At 37.9% G+C, this 23,302-nt stretch overlaps 1 protein-coding gene and 1 pseudogene across 5 annotated transcripts in view; one reads left to right on the forward strand and one right to left on the reverse strand.

Annotated features, from left to right (window-relative positions):
• MAP2K5 (mitogen-activated protein kinase kinase 5) overlaps positions 1 to 23,302 on the forward strand; it is a 257,796-nt gene that overhangs the window by 92,956 nt on the left and 141,538 nt on the right. For all 5 annotated transcript variants that reach the window (XR_006818657.1, XM_046008023.1, XM_046008025.1 and 2 more), the window contains exons 12-13: positions 12,458 to 12,519; positions 18,305 to 18,353. Coding sequence is in view for 4 of the 5 variants with exons in the window: in XM_046008023.1 (XP_045863979.1) it covers positions 12,458 to 12,519; positions 18,305 to 18,353 (111 nt within the window). In the remaining variant the exon portion in view is untranslated. The remainder of the gene's footprint in view (positions 1 to 12,457; positions 12,520 to 18,304; positions 18,354 to 23,302) is intronic.
• Positions 4,545 to 4,909, reverse strand: LOC123943745 (annotated as a pseudogene).

Genomic DNA, 23,302 nt, shown 5'->3' on the forward strand with positions numbered 1-23,302 from the left:
TTTTTATGGCCAAGTAACAATCCATTGTGCGGACCTACCACATTTCATTCATTCATTCATCAGTTGATGGGCACTTGGGATGTTTCCACTTTTGGGCTGTTTTTAATAATGCTGCTCTGTGCATTTGTGTACAAGTTTTTGTGTGGACATACATTTTCAGTTCTCTTGAGTGTATAGATCTAGGAGTTAAATTGCTGGGCCATTTTTAATTGTATCCTCTAGTATGGTAGATGTAGGACAGTACTGTATCGTACCTCTGTGAATGTAAAATACCTTGTACCTGCTTTATGATACGTAATAGTGACTGTGCTTTATCAGAGCTGTTTTTAATGACGTTATTATAGAATGTTTTCTTTCCAGATGATGATTGAGAAGCTAATTTAAAAAATGGTGCCAGGTACCACAACAGTAACAGAACTTTGCTGTTTTCTGGGGTTTTGGTTTTTTACCTTTTTTTTTTTTCCTTTTTTATTAATGGAGTGTGCTGGATGTCTCTCTAATTTTGTTCAGATGACTGCAGAACCTGGAAAAGCTGTTGCTGCTATTGATGCATAACATACTGCTATTGGTCTTTTTATATAAATAAATAAATAAAAAATATATATATACATACATATCCATATATATATAAATAATTTGAATTTTTGGAAACTTCAGCTGCGCTGTCAACTTTGGAGAAAGTGTCCCAGTCGTACGTGTCGGGTTGGCGTTGTACAGAAATTAACAGCCATATTGGTCTAGAAATGTTAAACATAATTTTTTCCATTTGTACAGGGGTAACGCACTGTATTAAATATGTAAGGTCTTATCTACATGGGTTTGATTACAGAAACTAATAAAGTATTCTCTAAATAAAAAAAAAAAAATTGCTGGGCCATATGGTAACTCTGTGTGTAATTTTCTGAGGAACTGCCAAACTGTTGCATTCTGTTTCACACCCATTTGCCTGTACAGCTGCACTGTATGAGGGTTTCAATTCCTCCATGTCTTTGCCAACACTTGTTATTGTGTGTCTTTTTTTTTTTTAAATAGCCTGGTGAGAAACAGTATCTCTTTAGTTTTTATTTAGATTTCCTAAATGACTGATGATGTTGACAATATTTGTATGTGCTTATTGGCCATTGGTATGCCTTCCTTGGAGACATGTGTATTCAAATCTTTTGTCTATCTTCACATGGCTTATTTGTGTTTTTATTGTTGAGGTTTTTTTTTTTTTTTTTTAAGATTTTATTTATTTATTTGACAGAGAGAGATCACAGGTAGGCCAAGAGAGAGGGGGAAACAGGCTCCCTGCTGAGCAGAGAGCCCGATGCAGGGCTTGATCCCAGGACCCCGAGATCATGACCTGAGCCGAAGGCAGAGGCTTAACCCACTGAGCCTCCCAGGCACCCCTATTGTTGAATTTTAAGAATTCTTTTTATATTCTGAATACTAAGCTCTTATCAGATGTATGATTTGCAAATATTTTCTTCCATTCTGTCAGTTGTCTTTTCATTTTCTTGGTCATGTCCTTTTAGGCACGAAAGTTTTAAAATTTGATGAAGTTCAGTTCATCTATTTTTTCCTTTAGTTGCTTTAGATGTCATATGTAAGAAACTATTGAAAATTTACACCTGTTTTCTTCTAAGAGCTTTATAATTTTCGCTCTTACATTTAAGTTTTTTATCTATTTTGAGTTCATTTTTGTGTATGGTATAGAGTCTAAACCATTCTTTTCATTGTGAATATCCAGTTAGTCCTAGCAACATTTGTTAAAAAGATTATTCTTTCTCATTGAATTTTCTTGGCACTCTCGTCAAAAATTTATTGACCATGAAATGCATTTCTGGGCTCTTGATTCTCTTCCATTGATCTATTTTCCCATCCTTGTGGCAGTATCAGACTGTACTTGCTTACTTTTACTTTATTATTCTAGATTATTTTAGCTTTATAGTTAAGTTTTTAAATTAAGACATGTGAGTTTCCAGCTTTATTCTTTCTCAAGATTATTTTGGCCATTCTGGGTCTCTTGGATTTTCATATGAATTTTATAATCAGCTTGCCAAATTTACATACACACATCAAAAAAAGTCCAGCTAGGATTCCAATACAGATTGCCGTGAATCTAGAGATCAGTCTGGGGAGTACTGGGAACTTACCAATATTAAGTCTTAGAGTATCTTTCCATTTATTTAGATCATCTTTAATTTTTTTCAGTGATGTTTTATAGTTTTTGGTGTTCAAGTTTTACAGTTCTTTTGTTAAATTTATTCCTAAATATTCTTTGATGCTATTGTATATTGAACTTTTAATTTCATTTTTAATTGTTCATTGATAGCATATAGAAATCTAAATGATTTTTGTGTATTGATTTTGTATCCTCCTACCTTGCTAAACTTGTATCTTAACCCTAATAGGTTTTCGCAGATTCCTTAAGGTCTTCTAGATAGACCATGGAACCTGCAAATAGATGTAGTTTTACTTCCTTTCCAATCTGGATGCTTTTTAATCTCTCTTCCTTGCTTAACTACCCTGGCTACCCTTCAGTACGGTGTCAGATAGAAGTGGTGAGAGCAGACATCTTTCTTTTGCTTCTGATCCTAAAGGAGAAGCTCTTAGTCTTTCACTATTAAGCATGGTATTAGTTGTGGGGTTTTAGTAGATGTCCTTTATTGGGTTGTCAAAGTCCCCTTCTCCTCCAAGTTTGTTGAGTATTTTTATCATAAAAAGGCATTAGATTTTTTCAAGTGGTTTTTCTGTGTTTATGGGAATGGTCGTTCGGGGTGCTTGTGTGGCTCAGATGGTTAAGTGTCTGATTCCTGATTTCAATTCAGGTCATGATCTCAGGGTTGTGAGATCGAGCCCCATGTCATGCTCTATGTTCAGTGCAGAGTCTTCTTAAGATTCTCTCCCTCTCCCTTGGATCCTCTCCCACCTCATGTTCTCTCTCTCTCTCTCAAATAAATAAATCTTTAAGAAAAAAAGAGAAAGAAATGGTCATGCTTTTAAATCCATTATCCCACAGTTACAGAATATTGCATTAATTGATTTTTGCATGTTGAACCGTCTTGTATTGCTGAGATAATTCCACCTGGTCTTAATGTATAATCCTTTTTATATGTTGCTGCATTCAATTTGTCGTGTCTTATTAGGGATTTTCGAATTTATATTCTTAAGGAATATTGGTCTATAGTATTCTTTTCTTACAATGTCATTGTCTGATTTTGGTATAATGATAACTCTGTCCTAAAGAGGGAGTTGGAAAGTTTTCTCCTCTTCTAGTTTTTGGAAGAGTTTGTCAAAGAGTAATGTTTATTTTTCTTTAAATATTTGGTAGAACTCATCAGTGAAGCCATTTGGTTCTGGGGTTTTCTTTGTGAGTAGTTTTCATGGTCAAGTGTCATCTGTTGCTGATTATCAGAAGAAGTCCAAGCAGTTCTGCCCAGTTCATCTTAGTATGAAGTTCCCAAGAAATCACAGTGCAGTCAAGCACTGGATTTAATAGTGCTTTACTCACATTAAAAAAAAGAGACACAGCATGACCAGGTTTGGTAGTGTCAGTTCCCTGTGGCCAGCACTGGGTCCTTCCTGGCAGCCTATGTAGGGCCCTTGGCCTACACACACTCCTTGTGCTGCAGCAAAAAGATCCTCCACCCCACCCCACTCCTGTGGTGTCAGAGGCGCTGAAAGCTGGGGACATGCCTGAGGGCCATTGACACACATGCTTAAGCAGGACAAAGGAGTACACATTTAGTCTGAAACAGGGAAAGGCATTTCAGAGCAAGGAGGTAAGCCCAGCACAGGCTGTGTGGGCTCTTTATCTGTTGGTAAGCACATGTTCCAGGCCTAAGGCCCATTCTTATGTGGCCAAGTAGGGTTCGAAGAACAGTGCACATAAGACTGTCTTTCTCAACAGTGTGTTTGGGTTTTTTTAAGATTTTATTTATTTATTTGACAGAGAGAGAGACAGCGAGAGAGGGAACATAAGCGGGGGAGTGAGAGAGGGAGAAGCAGGTTTCCTGCTGAGCAGAGAGCTCGAGACGGGGCTCAATCCAGAACCCTGGGATCATGACTTGAGCCAAAGGCAGACGCTTAATGACTGAGCCACCCAGGCACCCCTCTCAGCAGTGTTTTTTATTGTAGTATAACACAGATAATGTAACATTTACCATATTAATAACCATTTTTAAGTATGTAGCTCATCAGCATTAACTGCCACCATCTATCTCCAGAACTCTTTGCATCTTGCATATCTGAGATGCTGTACCCATTAAACAATAACTCCTCATTGCTTTCTACCCCTGGCACCCAACATTTGGTTTTTGTTTGTATGAATTGTATGAATTGGACTACTCTAGGCACCTCATTTAAGTGGAATCATACCGTATTTGTCTTTTGGGCACTGGCATATTTCAGTTTGCATAATGTCTTCAAGTTCATTCCATGCTGTGGCATGTCAAATTTTTTTTTTCTTTTTTAAGACTAAATAATATTTCTGAGTAGTTTTTTTGATTACCCATCTCTTTACTAATTATAGATAGCTATAGGTTTATTCATAGTATCTGTTTCTTTTTTTTAAACCATGATGTTTATTGTGACTCATCGCTGAAATCCTTAAGATGAACTGGATGCTGCAACAGCTGCCCTCTTGGGCTTAGGTGTTGTTCCTTCACGGAATCCATGCCTGGATCTGCGGTATACGATTTTTAGGTGCCTCATTCGACCGGTCCCAGTGGTGTTTCGTCTTTTAGCCTTGGCACTCCAGTTATACTTTCTCTTGCGCTTGGCAGGATAGCCGCATTTGCCACACGTGGACTTCTGAAGGTGGAGGCCTTCGAGCCACAGCGGCGGCACAACGTGTGCATCTTATTGCGACGCTTTCCAAATGATGACGTCCCCTTTGTCATCTTGTTTCCGCGGCAGGCCCCAAAGACCAGAATATCTGTTTCTTCTTGAGTCAGTTTTGATAGTTGGTAGCTTTCCAAAATTTGTCCATTTCATCTCAATTATCTAATTTGCTGATATACAGTTGTTTTAGTATTCTTTTACAATCATTTTTATTTCTGTAAAGTTGGTATTGATTTTCCCTTTTTATTCCAGAGTTTAGTAATCTGAGTCTTCTGTCTTTTTTTTTTTTTTTTTCTTGGTCACTGTAGCTAAAATTTGGTCAGTTTCTTTGTCTTTTTCAAAGAACCAACTTTTGGTTTCTTTGATTTTCTTTATTTTTCTATTCTTATGTAATTTATCTCTGCTCTACTATTTATTTCTTCATCTACTAGCTTTGGGTTTAGTTTGCTCTTCTTTTTCTAGCTTTTTAAGGTACAAAGTTAGGATACTGATTTGAGATCTTTCTTTTTTAATGTAGGTATTTGCAGGTATACATTTCCCTCTAAGTACTGCTTTAGCTACATTGTAGAAGTTTTGATATATTGTGTTTTCATTTTCATTTATTTCAAAATATCTTCTAATTCCCACAAAGGAAATCCTTTGCAGTTTCTTTCTTGACCCATTTTCAATTAAGAGTGTATCATTTTCCACATTGAGTGTCCTTCTGTTGTTGATTTCTAATATTCTTTTGAGGTTGGGAGCATACTTTATATGATTTTGGTCCTTTTAAATTTATTGAGATTTGTTTTATGCCTTAACATTATATATTTTGGAGAATGCTTCATTTGCACCTGAGAAAAGTGTATTCCGCTATTGTTTGGTGAGATGTTCTTTAGATGTCTGTTAGGTCTAGTTGATTTACAGCTTAAGTGTTTTGTTTTCTTGTTTCTCTTCAGTATATTTCTATTCATTTTTGAAAGTGGGTATTCTTCTGCATGTGGCTTTCCAAGGTGATTAGCGCTGGGTGTTATACACAACTCATTGAATACTGTATCAAAATCTAATGATGTACTTATAAGTTGGCTAATTGAACATAATGTTAAAAAAAAGAAAGAAAAGATAAGAAAGTAGGATATTGAAGTCTCCAAGTAATATTTTTTTGTTGTCTTATTTCTCACTTCAATTTATGCCTCACATGTTCTTTTGTTAGGTGCATATGTGTTTATAATTGTTCTATCTTCACAATGGATTGACTCTTTTATCATTATAAAATGTGTTTGTCTGTAGTTACTATATTTGTCTAAAAGTCTATTTTGTCTAATATTAGTATGGTCATCCCAACTCCCTGTTGATTATTATTAGCTTGTTGTATCTTTTGCTGTTGTTTGGCCTTAAACCTATTTGAGTTGTTGAATCTAAAGTGCATCTCTCGGGGTGCCTGGGTGGCTCAGTGGGTTGAGCCTCTGCCTTTGGCTTGGGTCACGATCTCGGGGTCCTGGGATCGAGCCCCGCGTCGGGCTCTCTGCTTGGCGGGGGGCCTGCTTACCCCTCTCTCTCTGCCTGCCTCTCTGCCTACTTGTGATCTCTCTCTCTGTGTCAAATAAATAAATAAATAAATAAATCTTAAAGTGCGTCTCTCATAGACACCATAGAGTTGGGTCATTTTTTAATCTCTTCTGCCAATCTGTTGGTACTTAATTCATTTACATTTAATGTAGTTACCAAGAGCACCTGGGTGGTGCAGTTGGTTAAGTGTCTAACTCTTGGTTTCAGCTCAGGTCATGATCTTGGGGTCTTGAAATGGAGCCCAACATCAGACTCTGTGCTCAGTGTGGAGTCTGCTTCGGATTCTCTCTCCCTCTGCCCTTCCCCCCTCTAAAATAATAGCTAAATCTTTAATATAATTACCAGAAAGGTAGGTTTCATAGCTGTCATTTTACTACTTGTTTTCTTTAAGTCTTACATCTTTTATGTTCCTGTTTCTCCATTACTGCTGTATTTTATGTAAATAGATATTTTTTAATATATTGTTTAAATTCTCTTGTGGTTTCTTTTACTGTATTTTTTGAGTTATATTTCTGGTTTTCCTAGAGATTATAATTAACATTTTATCTTGTAACAACTTAGTTCAGATTAATACTGACTTTTTTTTAGTACATAAAAACACTGCTCCTCTATAGCTCCATTCTTTCCCTCTTCTTTGTGCTGTTATTGCCATATAAGTTACATCTTTATAGGTTGTATGCTTAGTAACACAGATTATACTTATTGCAATATGCAGTTCTCTTTTAAATCAGATAGGAGAAAAAGTCTTAAAAACAAAAACACACTTATCTTGTCTTTTATGTCTACCTTCTAGTGACCTTTACCAGTGTACTGTATTTCTTTGTTTGGATTTGAGTTACTGTCTGGTAACTTTCCTCTGAAATTCGTTCAGTCTGAAGGACCCCCTTTCATTTCTTTAAAGATTTTATTTTTTATTTTAGAGAGAATGAGAGCAAGCAAGGGGGGAGGAGCAGAGGGAGAGGGAAAGGAAAGAGACAGAGCATCTCCGGCAGACTCCAGGCTGAGCATAGAGCCTGGGATCATGACCTGAACTGAAACCAAGAGTCAGACACTTAACTGACTGAGCCACCTAGGCGCCCCAAAGATGACACATTTTTACTACTCTGAGTCCTTACCTTAAAACATTCACTTGATCGTCTAGATTTACCTGTCTTTTTTGAGATGACTCCTTTCTGGACTTGAGCTGCCTAAAGCCCCTCTCTAACTGCTCCTTGGCAGCTTCCCTTTCCTCCATACTAATCAGTCCCTGAACACTAAAATTTCCCACTTTTTGCAGTTTGTTCTCCAGTTCCCATCTTTCTGTTATTTACTACATCAGCTCTCCTACAATTTCATTCCCGTTTCCCAGATTGGACTTCCTCCTTCCGAGATCATGTAGACTTTCAGGTATGAGCTCTCCCAGTTGCTTGTGCCTCCACCTGCAGCTTAGTGACACGTGCACCCTCCTGGCCCTCCCTGCACATGAAGGACTGCCCAAGGTCAGCCCTCCATGTGGTGCATCCTCTCGCTGGTGTTCTCTCCACCCATCGCCCTCTTTCTTTTGGATCTTCCTACTCTATAATACAGCAAAAGGTACTCAGAAATATATGGACCAAAAACTGTGTACCACCCTCTATCATTTCCCTTCCCATTGCCGTTAAACTTCTTGACAACTTTCTCGCAAACCTAGTACTATTCCTTTAGTGTAGATTCTCACTGTTTTAATTCTTATTTTAGTCCTTTGTCTCTGTTTATTGAGCACTTTCCTGCAGACACTGTTCTAAACCTGGGAATACAGTAGTGAATAGGACTTAATTCCTGTCATTGCGGGCACTTAAATTCTAGAAGGGGAGGCTGAGAAGAAACACACAGTACACTCTCCGAGAGGGACAGATCTTGCTAGAACATAAAGCAGGGAAGATGATGACTATAGGAGAGGAGGAGCTAGAGAGGATGGTCACAGGTGGCTTTTTTAATGGGAGAGATATTTTAGCATAGACTTTAGTGTCAGTGAGGCATACAGAAAAGATCATGGGGAAGATCTTCGAGGAAGATGTAGTATCTGGTATAAATGCACAAGGTGGGAGCAAGCTTGGTATAAACAGGGCCCCACAAGAAGGCCAGAGTGACTAACGAGTAGCGGTGAGAGGCCCTGGGGCTGGACAGGGGGCCAGAGAAGTAAGCAGAAGCTAGATTGTGTAGGCCATGTAAGGAAGTTGTGTTTCAGTCTGAATTAGGGTGCCATTGGAAGGATTCAAGTAAGGAGGGCCATGATATGTCTTCTCATTGAGTAAAACAATCTTCTCAGATATGCTCAAATATAGCATCTCAGAATATATGCCTATGTTCTTGGATTGTCATCTTGGGAATACATTTTTTCCCCCCAAAAAAACCCATGTTGTAGAGGAAGAAAGGGAGTATCAAGTACTTGTACTTGAAAGAAAGGGCTCTTTATTTTTTTCAACTAACAGGCTAAAAGAGCTGCTTCTGAAATTTTTGCTTAGGGTTCCAGATTTTAATTTTATTAATATTGATAATAATCATGGTCATTTTAAGGAAACTTTTGGGATAATATGACAGTATTGTTGCTTCTTGTTCATTTACCTCATATTTGTGTTTATCTTACATCCAAGACACTACTTTATATTTTAGCCCAGTATTAGGTTAAGCACAGACCTTACACCATGAATCCTTTTGGCTTAGTTGCATGAAAATGATAGCCCTAAGTCATTAAGAGAAACATATAGTTTGGCAGTTGAGATGGGGTTTTTTGCTAATCTATTAGCACTCTTCCTCCTGGTTCCTGTGGTGGATAGTGGCATGCAATGAAATGATTGGCTTGTGTGATCTGAGGCCAGAGAACTCAGGGAAGTGACAGGTTACAGAGAGCAAACCAGTGATGTCCTCTCCGATTCATGAATAAAAGGTTCAAACCAACTATGCAACATAGAAATGAGTTTCTAAATGCCTTGAATACCAATGTCTCAGCTAAGATTAAATATCTGAGTGTGTAATGGTAATATCACATTACATTGAACTGTAAAAAAGTTCACATGTGATTCTTAAGCTCTATGATATTATGGGGAAACCTTTTAAATGTTTGCATTTCTGGGAGTTCAAAGGCTGAGACCTTTCCTGAGTTCTGCCATCCCGACTCATGGCCGTGACTTTCCTTTCTGGGACTCAGTTTCCCCCGCTTGTCAAAGTCATTGGACTGATCTTTAATGTCCCTCTAGCACTAATGTTGGGTGACTTGATGAGTCTAAGAATTGCCTTTTGGGGATAGGCCTGTGAGATAGAAGTGATAGTAAAACTCTGTGACAATTCAACTGAAAACTTTCATTTTTAGCCAAAGAATTATTTAATCGCACAAAGAGAATGTATTAAGCTTAATAGGATCTTTTGATTCTGAGTGGATCTGCTAGATCCCCCTTTTCTTTTTTTTTTTTTTTTTTGCCTCTGACAGTTATCTCTAATGATTATGTCAAGGGCAGGATGAATGTGATGACACAGAGCCAGTATATATTTACCCACATGGGTGGCTAAGGAGAGTGGGATTTAATGGATATTTACAAAAACCAGCGAACTACCTCAAATTGGGATTCTTTTTTGGCTTTTTCTACCGAGAAGGGTAATGTAATCTTTGGCTTTTCCATTTAGCTTGTTGACTATTGATTGTCTGTTTAGGTAATTAAACCCTGATTTACATCTTATGTTTAAAAAAAAAAAAAAAGGTCTCAGGACTTCTTACTAGTGTGTGTGAATGGATTTGCACCTCCTACTGTTGAGCCCCTCAGGCTTCCTTTCACTTCTCAAGGGATTGGTTCAGGACACTGCATTTGTCAGTCTTCCAAATACCAGCCTGTAAAGCTTGATCTTTTTGAGACTGTTTATTCTTGTAATTGCCAATTTATTTGAGAGATCAATGAGAACACGAAATGTTTTCTTACCATATTTTCCCTTTTATTGCATCTATAATAAAAATGCTCTTTTAGTAAATAAAGATGGTTCAGTTCATTGCAGAAGTGGTTGTTTTGTTTGTTTGTTTTTTTCCCATTATCTTCCGGGTAGCACCCAGAGCCAAACATAAAGTTGAGCCATGCCATGGTTTTCCAGCTTCTTGCAAGAATCTAGAAACTACACGTCACAGTCATCTAAAGAAGCAATCATTTTTCTGCTTTAAATCATTTTTATCTGCATTTAAATCATTTAAATCATTTTTCTGCTTTAAATAGGATAAATACAGAGTCAGTAGCTTTATATGTATGCAATAGATATCATTGGTTTCTATAGGAAAAATAACTTTTTCTTGATGTTCAGCTTTAGGAAAACTTGACATATAAAAATACTCATATTTGTGAAATGCGCTTAACTTCATTTCAAAAAAAGAACATGCTCCATTTTAGTATCATATGAGGCATACTTACAAATCATCCAGTAGTAAGGTGGTTAAATATGAATTTTTAGCCTCTGAAAATTTGAAATGGAGATTACTTCTCAAATATCCTGGATAATTCCTCTATAGAATTGAAAGACTAGGGGTGCCTGAGTGGCTCAGTCAGTTAAGTGTCTGCCTTCCGCTCAGGTCGCGATTCCGAGGTCCTGGGATCGAGCCCTTTATCAGGCTCCTTGCTCAGCAGGGAGTCTCCTCCCTCTCCCCCTTCCCCTGCTTGTGCATTCTCTCTCTCACAAATAAGTAAATAAAATCTCTTTTAAAAAAAGAACTGAAAGACTACACCTCAGCTTGACTCAAAGAAAGATGAATACGTACTGTTAAATAACTCTCATACAATCATTTCGTCAATGAGTAAAGTAGTGGTTCTTTGCCTTTCTTACTGAAATTCTTCTATTACTTGTGTGAGATTGAAAATGTAACAACCATACCCAAATTTATACTTCCAAGTGAGTATTGGTTCCTTTAAAATAGTCACCTGGGAAAGCAGTGCAGTTGTTTTCAGCATTGTCAGTATTGCCATGGTTCCTTCTTTTAAAACTGCCTTCAGCGCAGCTGTACCCATCTGTTGAGGTTCACATGGACTTTAGTTTATCTGTTGATTCATTTGACAGATATTTATCAAATGGCTACTATCTGCTAGTAATGCTCATTTTCAGGTTGATGAAAACATAGAACCAGTAAACAGCATGGCCCTGTCCTCCTTCTGTTTATAGTCTAATGGTTTGGTTTTTGAAACCGATTGATTTGATAAAGATGAAGGATGTTGGTGAATACCTTTTTAGTGAAAAATATTAAGAAACAGGGAGATTGGTTTTTCTTTTTTTACTTAAGTGGTTTTTGGAGTGATATCAAAGAGAATTTTAAAACGTTTTGAACTGAGTATCTTTGGAATAGATTGATTGCTTGTCTTGGTACTTAATTTGAAGGACAACATTCATTTAGAAAGATGTTAATAATACTCTTTTACTTTATTATTTTTCTATGTGTATTTTGGACCTTATAGTTACTGCCCTTTGTTTAGTTAGTTTGCAAATTCTAAGAGAGAGTCCTGGTTTATATTTGAGAAAAACTGTTACACAAGGTAGATAGATACTTAAATGTGGTTGGCCTATTGATCTTTAGTTTTGTGTATGTATTTAATTTTAAATTAAGTGGTGAGTCATAGCCTGCCCTTGACTAGTTTGTTTCAGTTTTTGCAAGTATGTGATTATACACTGGAAAATAAAATGGAAATATCTAGCTATGCTTCATCTGGTAGTATATTATGTCATAAATAAAATTGGACTAAGAGGGGCGCCTGGGTGGCTCAGTGGGTTAAAGCCTCTGCCTTCAGCTCCGGTCATGTTCCCAGGGTCCTGGGATCGAGCCCCGCGTCGGGTTCTCTCCTCATCGGGGAGCCTGCTTCCTCCTCTCTCTCTCTCCCTCTCTCTCTCTGCCTGCCTCTCTGCCTGCTTGTGATCTCTGTCAAATAAATAAATAAAATCTTTAAAAAAAAAAATTGGACTAAGAACCAGTTTGACCTTAGACATCCAATGCACAATGTAGGAAGAGAAGAAAAAAAATACTCTTATAGTGAATACGCAGAGGAAAAACTCAATGCAGCGTTCTGGTAGGTTTATTTATAATAATGCAACATATCTGTCTCTACAGGGGGCTCCTTGGATGTATATAGAAAAATTCCAGAGCATGTCCTTGGAAGAATTGCAATAGCAGTGAGTATATATGGCTTCAACCTTATGAAACTGGGGTGATTGAATCTTTCTAGTCTAATCTGTTCCCCTTATATCCTCAGGATGTTTTCTTTTTCTTCAGTCCTTGTTGACTGCCAGGTCCTTTTCAGTTCTCTTCTTTTGTCGTTTTTGCATTTTCTTTTCATAGACCAACCCACAGTAACAACACAGTCACATGACATACTTCAGGCTTATGGGGACTGTGACCTCTTCTGCTTTCATATGTTTACATGGCCCTAGTACGCTTGCTAACCAGTAACATTTCCAGGTTCTTTTTTTTTTTTTTTTTTAAGATTTTATTTATTTATTTAACAGAGAGAGAGATCACAAGTAGGCAGAGAGGCAGGCAGAGAGAGAGGAAGAAGCAGGCTCCCTGCGGATCAGAGAGCCCGATGCGGGGCTCGATCCCAGGACCCTGAAATCATGACCTGAGCTGAAGGCAGCAGCTTAATCCACTGAGCCACCCAGGCACCCCAAGAAAACACTATTCTTTTTTTTTTTTTTTTTTTTTTTTAAAGATTTTATTTATTTATTTGACAGAGAGAGAGATCACAAGTAGCTAGAGACGCAGGCAGAGAGAGAGGAGGAAGCAGGCTCCCCGCGGAGCAGAGAGCCCGATGCGGGGCTCGATCCCAGGACCCTGAGATCATGACCTGAGCCGAAGGCAGCGGCTTAATCCACTGAGCCACCCAGGCGCCCCAGAAAACACTATTCTTAAAGACTTTTGTAGACTTTTTCTTTTCTTGGTTTTTAATTTTTTTTGCCAGCGATGTCTAGGAATTTATTCCCTCTGTGATTAAAAGTAGTTTTCCTGTTTTCTGTATTCATACATTAATTGATGAATATTTTAACTAGTCTGACATTACTATATAAGCTCTAGATTTGAAATTTGGAGTAATACAGGCTGAACAGCGTCTAAGAGAAGTCGTGGGGTGGTGTAATAGTAAACAGTTGCTAAACTAAAGGCACTCTGATAACTTAAGCAGTTTAATGCAGAACAAAGCGGTTATACCATGTACCATTTAATTAAATGGCTGATGTTTGCATCCATTATACATCAGACTGACAACTCAAATCCTTTAATCCAACATGGACACTTATTTGGTCTCTGTTCATTGTAATTCACAGCTTTCCTTTTTTCTTTCTAATTATTAGTGTGAACTGCCCAGGGTGATGAGAACTTTCTTTTCTGATGCTTTTGCTAAATAGCTTCTAATCTACATGTTTAGGTAGATTAGTTTAGTATGAAATTTGAGTACTTAAATCACTATTTTAGATGAAAATAAAAATGTTTCATTTCCTCTTTTAATCTCAGAGGGGAATGAATGCTTTGTGGCTTTTGGCAGTTCCTGGCTCTAAAGTTTAATAACACGTATAATAAAGGGCAAAAAAAGGCAAGGATACCAATTGAAAAAGAAAAAAAGTATATGAGTTCTATATACTCAATTATGTGTTGAACTTGGCTAAAATAGGAATCTGCCTCCTTCAGTCAGAGAAGCATGTTCTTCCTGGACTTCATAAATCTTAACCTCTCTCTTGTGTGGGGCATCCACACAAGGCCATTGGTCTTTTCAATTCTACTGGAGTGAGAAGCCTGCGAAGTGAATAGAGTCAGCAAAAATAATCATAATCGGGCTTCAAATACCAGGGTTACCTATTGGGTAATCGAAAATACAACAAAAATTATTTTAAATAATTTTTAAAGGTACTTAAAATGAGTGCTAGCCCAAAGCATTGTTTACATTTTCCCTTGCATTTTTTAAAAAAATTAGGGGGTTTTCTCCCCCCCACAAAATGTGTCCAATTTCTTTAGCTTTTATGGCTCATCAGGTCATAGGAATGAAAACTGCTTGTGGCCAGAGTAAAAGAAATACTTTTGATCATTTAGCTCCTCATCTGCCACTTCTTATAAACTCTGCTGGGGCCTAAGCTTGCATAATGCCTCCAAAGCATATTTTTGTAATGTAATTTGATTAGGCTACAAACCTGAATAATCAATCATTTGTTGCGGTTGACAGGAGTGGAAGGATTCCCCCAATTAAAATAAGACTAGCAAACTGATGTTTATAGGTCTTCTCTCCTCTACCGTTCTGAAGACAGATCAGCATTGTTCTTTGAGTTCCCTCCATGAGGCCCAAGAATGCACATGGCTGCTCTTTGCCATGTCAGAAGCAACAGAATCAGAGGAGTGAAATAGTATTGAATACCTCCCTGTGCCATTGTTGATGAAGTGTTTTATGTATAAATATTATGTCATTTAATCTTTATTGCAAACTCTGTAAATCATAGGTTACTGATCATGTTTTATACGTCTGCAAGATGAGCTTTAAAAAAATTAAAGTTATCTATAACTAACTAATCAGTAAAGATTCGAACCCAGCGCTGTTTTACCCCAGGTCCCATGCTCTTTCACTCTCCTTTCCTAAGAGAATGAGAAAAAAGGAGAGGAAGGCCTGAAAGGGAGAACAAAGTTAAAGAGAAAAAAAAAAAAAAGGAGGGGGGGAGAGAGAAACATATGAGAAAGGAGTGGAGTGACACATGGAATTGCTTCAGATTCCTTTCATGTCTTAGAACCACATCTAGGCATTTCTTCCTCTCCTCCGTTAGCTGTATTTCTCAGGTTGTAATAACCTGGCATGCTGTGGATGTCCCAAGCTCCAAGGTTCGTTACAGGATGGCCCCTGTCAGCGTATATGATGTGTTGTTTGAATCTTCTCTTATAGGATATATGGCAAGAGAATATTTTTCCAGGAAAAAAGCCATTCACACAAACTGGCTGATTTTAGCCTTCCAGCTTGCTCGGCGATTTTTACCCACTTTCAATTTGAATGTGGTTCCCTAGAAAGAGGAATGCCTTTCTGCCATTCCTGGCCATCCTTGCACGTTTTATTTTTCCTCTCATTTCTGAAGTAGTGACATTGTGTGCTGTATTTTGAGTGGTAATGTTGATTGAAGTTGTCCCGGAAAGGACGTGCACTTGACATGTCAAGGAGTGAGTGATTGACAGCAGATATAAGTACTTTTAGTGTCAAGGCTTTGTCAAGTCATCGTTGTGAAACCTGGCATACTGAATACCAATAATACCCTCTAGAGTTTCAATGGACAGATTTCTAGCTCCCTCTACACTGCTTTTTATACGCTTCTCAAGGAAAATATAGTCTATTTTGACAAAGTTGGAAAAAATCACACGTTCTTTTTGAAGCTCTAATAAGATTTATAATTTTTTTTAGGTATCACAAAATCAGCATGTTTTACTTTTTTTTTTTTTTTTTTTTTTTTGCCTGATGAGCTGAATGTATGGATTACCTTCCCCTTGTGTGTTTACTGGTTATTCATTTTTTGTGGGACCAGTTTTTAGTGGCAAACTATCTTTAATGGGAAGGTTTTATAATATGCAACTAAGCTTATAAATTGGGAAGTTTAGCCCTAATTCCAGAACTCAGAGGTGATTACTTCCATACTAAATAAGATGGCCTCATCTTACTACCTAAAGAGAAAATTGTTTTCGTTATTGCTTTTATTTTTATAACCATTTCTGGAAATATTTTTGCCTATTTCCTTCCCCTGTCCATTATCGTTATTACTATTTTGATATTTTCTTTTTTCCTTTTTTTTAAACTATCTTAGCATCCAGAACATATGTGTTTTATTGTAATGACACTTATTCCAAATCCTGAAAGAAATAAAAATGTATTCTGTTCTCTTAAAACAGACTAACTTATTGTGGAAATGATCATACCTCGCTAGCAAATCTTTCAGGAGTATATCCCCCTCTAAGAACTAAAATATGTCGATCTCAGCATTAATTGATATAGATTTTTCCTTCTTCTAGATCTTTAGTATTTGGAAATTGATTTTCTCCTTTTGCATTTCTCTTTTTAGTATTGCTCTTAGTCTTTCTTGATCAACTAAAATCCTCCCAGATTTAGCCCCAACCTTCTTTTCATCATTTTCAAAATAAATATATAAATCACTCAGTTACTCCTCATAATGGCAGGTTTCCTTGTTTTTACAATCCTGACTTACCTAAAATTTCCTATAATGGTGGGTATTTTTAAATTCTGGTAGTAAATTTTGAGAGATAGTGGCTCATTCCATTGTATCTGGTACATAATTATGAATAGTTAACCTTGAAATTGGTAGGTTCACACTCATGTGTATACAGGGTCAGTGGGTTTGAATAAAACACGTGCATCCCCTTTTACAACCATTTCTGTGTAAAGATTGTTAAAGCGTTTAATGATTAAACTTCTCACATAGATGGTAACCTATGTACTTAGGGTCTTAGAAACGTCTTTTTTTTTTCAGAATCTTATTTGACTGATTATTCTTAACACAGGCTGTTCAATCAAAAATCCAATGTAATTCGAATGTTTGTATTTTCTCACTTTATTTTCTTGACCTGCCCTTTCAGTGTTTCCTACATAACCCCACACATATGCTTGCATCTGCCAGCCTGGCTTGTGAGGCTGCTCATCTTGGTATACTTTGTTCTTTCCTACCTGAATATCATTTAAAACATTTTTTGGAAACTTTCTTCTTTTTTAATTATTTTAAACTCATAGAAAAGTTGTAAGATGCTTCCTCCAGATTCCCCAGTTGTTAACAGTTAACCACGTTTGCTATGTGTTTATTTCCTGAAACATTTGAGAGTACATTGCAGACATGGCCGTTTACCTCTAAATACTTCAGGTGTATATTTCTTAAGAACAAGGACATTCTCTCTCATCAGCGCTGTATACTGATCAAAACCAGGAAATTAGCATTGGCTGGTATAATATTAACCTGCCATCTAAATCAGCAGTCCTAGCTTAATTTTGCCAGTTGTCCAGTAGTATCCTTTCTAGACCAAAAGAATAAAAATTCTGGGTCCAGGGGTGCCTGGGTGGCTCAGTTGTTGGGTGTCAGCCTTCTGCTCAGGTCATGATCCCAGCGTCTTGGGATCAAGCCCCACATCGGCTCCCTGCTCGGCAGGAAGCCTGCTTCTCCCTCTCCCACTTCCCCTGCTTGTATTCTCTTTCACTGTCTCTCTCTCTTGCTGTCAAATAAATAAATAAAGTCTTAAAAAAAAAATTCCAATCCAGCATCCAGTCTAGGGTTATATATTGTGTTTATTTGTCATGTCTCTGGTCTCTATTAACTCAGAGCAGTCTCTTAGCATTTCTTTGTGTTTCTTGACCTTGATCTTTTTGAAGAGTACATGGCCCCAGCACGTGGACAGTATATTTTCACCATGGCCTGAACACTTTCCTCTTTCCTTGACATCAGTTGAATCTGTTACTTAGAGCTCAGCACTTTGGTAAAGCCTTCCTGATTATAGGCAGGAAAAGCGATCTCTATTTCCCCATTGCGTTTCATTAGTTAACTTTTTAAAAAATGTCTTTCCTTAGTCATAAATGTCATTACTTAAAAAAGAAAATTCCACATGTGGGAAGTATAGGAAAAGAAAGGCCTTCCTCCCTGCCCACACCACCACTGAGAACTTAATAGATGTGTTTCCAGGTCATGTTGCATGCACATACATTCCTTTTTTTCATTCATTGTGTCTTAACTTCAGAACTCTGGAAGCCAGTTAAAGGAAAGAGGACTGTAACTTACACATTTGGCATCCTCAGAGAGGATGGCACAGAAATGGAAGATGTACAAAAAATGCTTGTTGGTTTTCAGAGTTTTAAAGGAAGAATGATGGTTGATACGATAATATGTTTAAATGTGGAAAATTTCTGATAAAAATCACAATTGGGCTGTTTCTCTTTCTTAAATTTAGGTTGTTAAAGGCCTCACCTATTTGTGGAGTTTAAAGATTTTACATAGAGGTATGTATCACACTTACAAGCTCTGACTTAATTTGTGAATTTGGGTGGGTAGGGAGCTCTCCAGGTACCTTGATTTTTAAGTAAAATAAACGATCCGAAATTTAAGCCAGCTGATATATTTGGTAATCAAAAAGATGGCTGCTTTATAAATGTTTTTCTTATTTTCTCCTTCAGCAGCTCTCATTTTAGATTATAGGTGAGGTATTTTTGTGGATGGTTACCAAACATATAAAAAGGTATTTCAGAGTATTTGAAAATCATAGGATCTGATTTTTAATCCTTAACTCTAGTTAAGTCTGCAAAGCCTTCACTTTCTATACAGTTGTGTCCCTTCCACTTACTAATGCTTCACATATCGCCATACACTGATCCTTAAAAGATTGCCTTAATACATACCTTGAAAGTAAAACTTTAAATAAGGAGTTGGTGAATGCACCACAAATTAGTCTCCTAGTCTATTAACAGAACAAACGAGAAGAATAATCAGGTAACTGTTGAATGTTGTGAAAGGAACCTCCCTTTGAATTTTTCAATGTTCCCAACATGTCTGAATTCATTTGGAGCAAGTTATTAAGTGAGAAACAGACTCCAGCAAAGCAACTTCAGGGCCTCCTGTTACTAATGTACTGTTTAATTTTACACATCTGCTCAGCCCCACTTCGTGCACATTTGGGGAATGCAATAGCATGCACATTGGACAGGATTAAAGGAAAGTTTTTTTAAAAAAGGTATAAGCTTTGAGGGGCGCCTGGGTGGCTTAGTGGATTAAGCCGCTGCCTTCGGCTCAGGTCATGATCTCAGGGTCCTGGGATTGAGCCCCGCATCGGGCTCTCTGCTCCGCAGGGAGCCTGCTTCCTCCTCTCTCTCTGCCTGCCTCTCTGCCTACCTCTCTGCCTACTTGTGATCTCTCTCTGTCAAATAAATAAACAAAATCTTTAAAAAAAAAAATAAATAAAAAAAATAAAAAGGTATAAGCTTTGAGAGCGCGAGTTAACAACTGATGCCTTCAATTGTAGTATGACATCTGTCAATAAAGGTTGTTTCCTTTGTGGTGGTTTTAACATCCTAGTGATTTCAGATTTCTTCTTAAATCCCTCATCCCCTTTTGAAGAGGATGTGTAGACTTTGACAAGTAAAACTTGCAGTTTTTGAAGGCGTTTATGCGGATTAAATGGAATCATGAACCAAGGTTTCCCTTAAAGCCAGTCCATTCTGTTTCTAGAGTATAGTTGGCGCAAAATGTAGGCGTAGGGGCAGTGAGCTGAGCTGTGTTAGTGTTACTCTTCCTGGGAAGAAGTCATCATGCGAACACATCTCATGGGTGAGAAAGGAATGGAGCGTTTTCACCACTGAGGTTAAGAGAGAATGGTATTTAACATAATATGACCTATATTGCTTCTATTCCCTATACTCCCACCTCCCCACACTCATCAGCCCATAAAGTGGTAATAGGCCTTTGAATAGGAGTTAACACAGTGGTCACTTCTTGTCATTTTATTGATTTTTATGGACATCTGCTATCCATTTGACAAAGGAACCCGAGGAAGACATCAATTCTCAACAGCAAAGCCTTCATTTAAAAGGACCTTGCCATGGAAATGCAAATGTTACTATTAAAGTGATTCTTAGGCTTGTCCTATACTCTGGGCATACAGCATACTTCTGGCTTACAGTGAATTCTCCCTAACCAAAACTTTTTTTTTAATTTAATTTTATTTATTTATTTTTTTAAAGATTTTATCTATTTATTTGAGAGATAGAATGAGAAGGGAGAGGTCAAAGGGAGAAGCAGACCCCCCACTGAGCAGGGAGCCTGATGTGGGACTAGATTTTTTTTTTTAAATTTTTTTTTTAAGATTTTATTCATTTATTTGACAGACAGAGATCACAAGTAGGCAGAGAGACAGGCAAAGAGAGAGAGGAAGAGAAACAGGCCTCCTGCTGAGCAGAGAGCCCGATGCGGGGCTCGATCCCAGGACCCTGGGATCATGACCTGAGCCGAAAGCAGAGGCTTTAACCCACTGAGCCACCCAGGTGCCCCGGGACTAGATCTTGGGACTCCAGGATCATGACCTGAGCTGAAGGCAGTTGCTTAACCAACTGAGCCACCCAGGTGCCCCTAACCAAAACTTTCTGTGAGGAATCTTAGTAGCACTAAGAACTGTAGTGGTTAGGGAAATGTTGTTTGTTTTTTCTTCTTTGCAATCATTGGTTTTAGTTTTACTCTTTGTTTTGGAGAAATATTGAATTTTTCTGTGAAATGGGATCTTGATAGATATGTTTCAAATGGATTTATGCTTGGGATCTAAGAATAAAGCCCAAGGTGTATGTCAGATTCCCGGAACAACCATCTGTAATCAGCATGGGCAAGTGTGGTTGATCAGAGCCTCTCAGAGTCGAGTAGGTCCTCCCTAGCTCTGGATGCAACTTGAACTAAGAAAAGGTTCTTTGGTCACTTACTGCGGAAGCCTTCACTTTCTATACAATTGCATCCCTTCCTTTGACTAATGTTTCAGATATCATCCTGTGCTGTTACTTAGAGACTGCTTCCTGTACCTTGTGGCCTTAGTGGCTTTGCTGATTGAGGACATAAAGTTTCCAAAAAGGAATCCTGAACTTGTACTTCTCTTCTCAGTCTTTGCTCTCTGGCTGAATTCCTACTGCGTCACCCACTGTAAAATGCTCCTAGTTAAGGGAAGAAGGTATCTGTGAGGGGCGGAATGGGGACAGTGATAGTAGGCCAACAAATTCTCCCAAGGGATTTGGGTTTTAAATAAATAGCAGCGAGTGAATGTGCATCTGTGTCCGTCTAGTTGGAAAGACTAATGAATTACAGTGCAGGTGAACAGTTATTCCCAGTAATTATAGGTACCCACCTAAAGAAATAATATGCTGTGTTAATGCACCTCATTAAATATATTTATATGCTTAGCTTTAGAGTTTCCTGGTTATTCATGGCAACTTTTGCCTTCGGATTTAAAAGTGTGTGCTTTTATTGAAGAGTGGAAGAAGCCAGGTGTCCCTGAAGACTTTTGTGAAGCATTGTAATGAGAAATTTGCTCTAGATTGAGTAGTTGTTAACTTAATATTTTAGAGGTTTTGTCCATATTTAATAACTTGGATTCCATAAAAATAAGATTAAAGATGCTTTTTTATTTACCAAAAAGCTATTTAATTTTCTCCCTGATTAAAAAATTATAGCTTTTTAGATCAGTTCAATCAGGCAATTAAAGATCAGAGCTTCCAAGTTCAGCTAAGGCAATTAAATAGGTAATATGCTTGTTTCTACACTTTTGCTATATAAGCTCATGACTGTACCTTCTTAAAAGCCCATATACTCAGTTTTGCTTTCTCTAAATGAATGATGGATAGGAATTCTAGCCGAACATGTGTCACATTGTCAAATCAAAGGCAGTGGTCCTTCTGCGGGGGTGGGGGTGGGGGTGGGGGGCTGCTACAGGTACCACGAGAACCGAGTGAACAGAAGATGGCACAGAGGGATCTAAGTTTCTTTCTCCTTTGTCTTGGTCTAAGTACCTGTGTTCTCCACCAATCATCACATCATTTTCTTCCCTACAAATTCTGCCCCTAGAGCCAGGGTCTTGTACTTATGAACACAGATTTTAAAAGACGACAAAACTGAGATGCATTCAGTTACCTAATGAGAAATGAAAAATACTGTTTCTCTCATTTAAATGGCTTCCTCGGAATACTGCGGTCCTGTATTTGTAGCCGTGAAAACATAAATGCCTACACAGTATCTTTTGGAATTTATAAAAAACACAGTTAATGACTTCTAAACAAGCTGGTGAAAATTAAGTCTTTCTGGCAGCGCGTATTCAGTGAGGACTGTAGAGTCGAATGAACTCTGAGCTGCAGCGGTGAGACCACCCACCCTGCAAGGCTTGCTAGTCTGGCACAGATTTGTTTCTTTCATGTGTGTTATGTCCACTGGACATTTTTTAAAGAATTAAAATAGAACAGTTAGTGTTTATAATGAATGATCAAATATTATATTCAATAAGGTTTTTAAAAATTTTTTAATTTTCAAAGATTTTGTTTGCAAGAGAGAGAGATGAGCATGAGTAGAGGGAGGGGCAGAGGGAGAGAGAGAAGGACAAGCAGACTACCCGCCTGAGCGGGGAGCCCGCTGCGGGACTCGATCCCAGGACCATGAGATCATGACCTCGGCCAAAGTCAGACACTTAACTGTCTGAGCCACCCAGGTGCCTCATCAGTAAGATTTTACTAGTTTTATTTTGTTCCTGTAATGATTTGGTTGAGATATATATGCAAGTACTTCATAGACTATCGAATGCTAATAATGAGCCCAAGTCTTTATTATATAATAACTATGAATTAATCACTCTTTATCCAGTTTAAGCACATACCACTTCCAGATAAGCCGGGAAGAGAGTTTATTATTCTTTGTCTTACTGGGTCAAAAATTGTGAAAACCTTTTCTCTAAGATAGACATGTGGTATCGCATGAGAACATAATTATTAATAATGTTTGAAAGTTCCACCAGGATTAACTACTGTGGAAGGTTGTCTTTATTAAGCAGCACATGTGTGAGCCCCCTAACCATAGCATGTACTGACTGGATAAAAACAAAGAAAATGAACAGTGAGAAAGTCTGGTAGACCAGATTTGACATTGCAGCAAACATCGCAGCTTAACTTCAAAACATACATCGCCACTAATGAGGTGAGAGCCCTGCATATTAATAAGCCCGCAGCTCCAGCCACGGCCATCATTACCCACATCAAACATAAATACAAGATTAACACCTGTGCCATTTCTTTGGAAGATGTGCGAATGCCCTGGCAGTAACTGCTCGCTCTTTCCCTGAGGATAAAAAGTAGAAATGGAAGGGTAATGAGAATAAAGCTTAGATTAAGAAAATAAAATTGGCAATCAGGCTCGGGCTATCTTACACAGATGGAGG

This window comes from Meles meles, chromosome 6, assembly GCF_922984935.1.
Source record: "Meles meles chromosome 6, mMelMel3.1 paternal haplotype, whole genome shotgun sequence".
NCBI classification, from domain to species: domain Eukaryota; kingdom Metazoa; phylum Chordata; class Mammalia; order Carnivora; family Mustelidae; genus Meles; species Meles meles.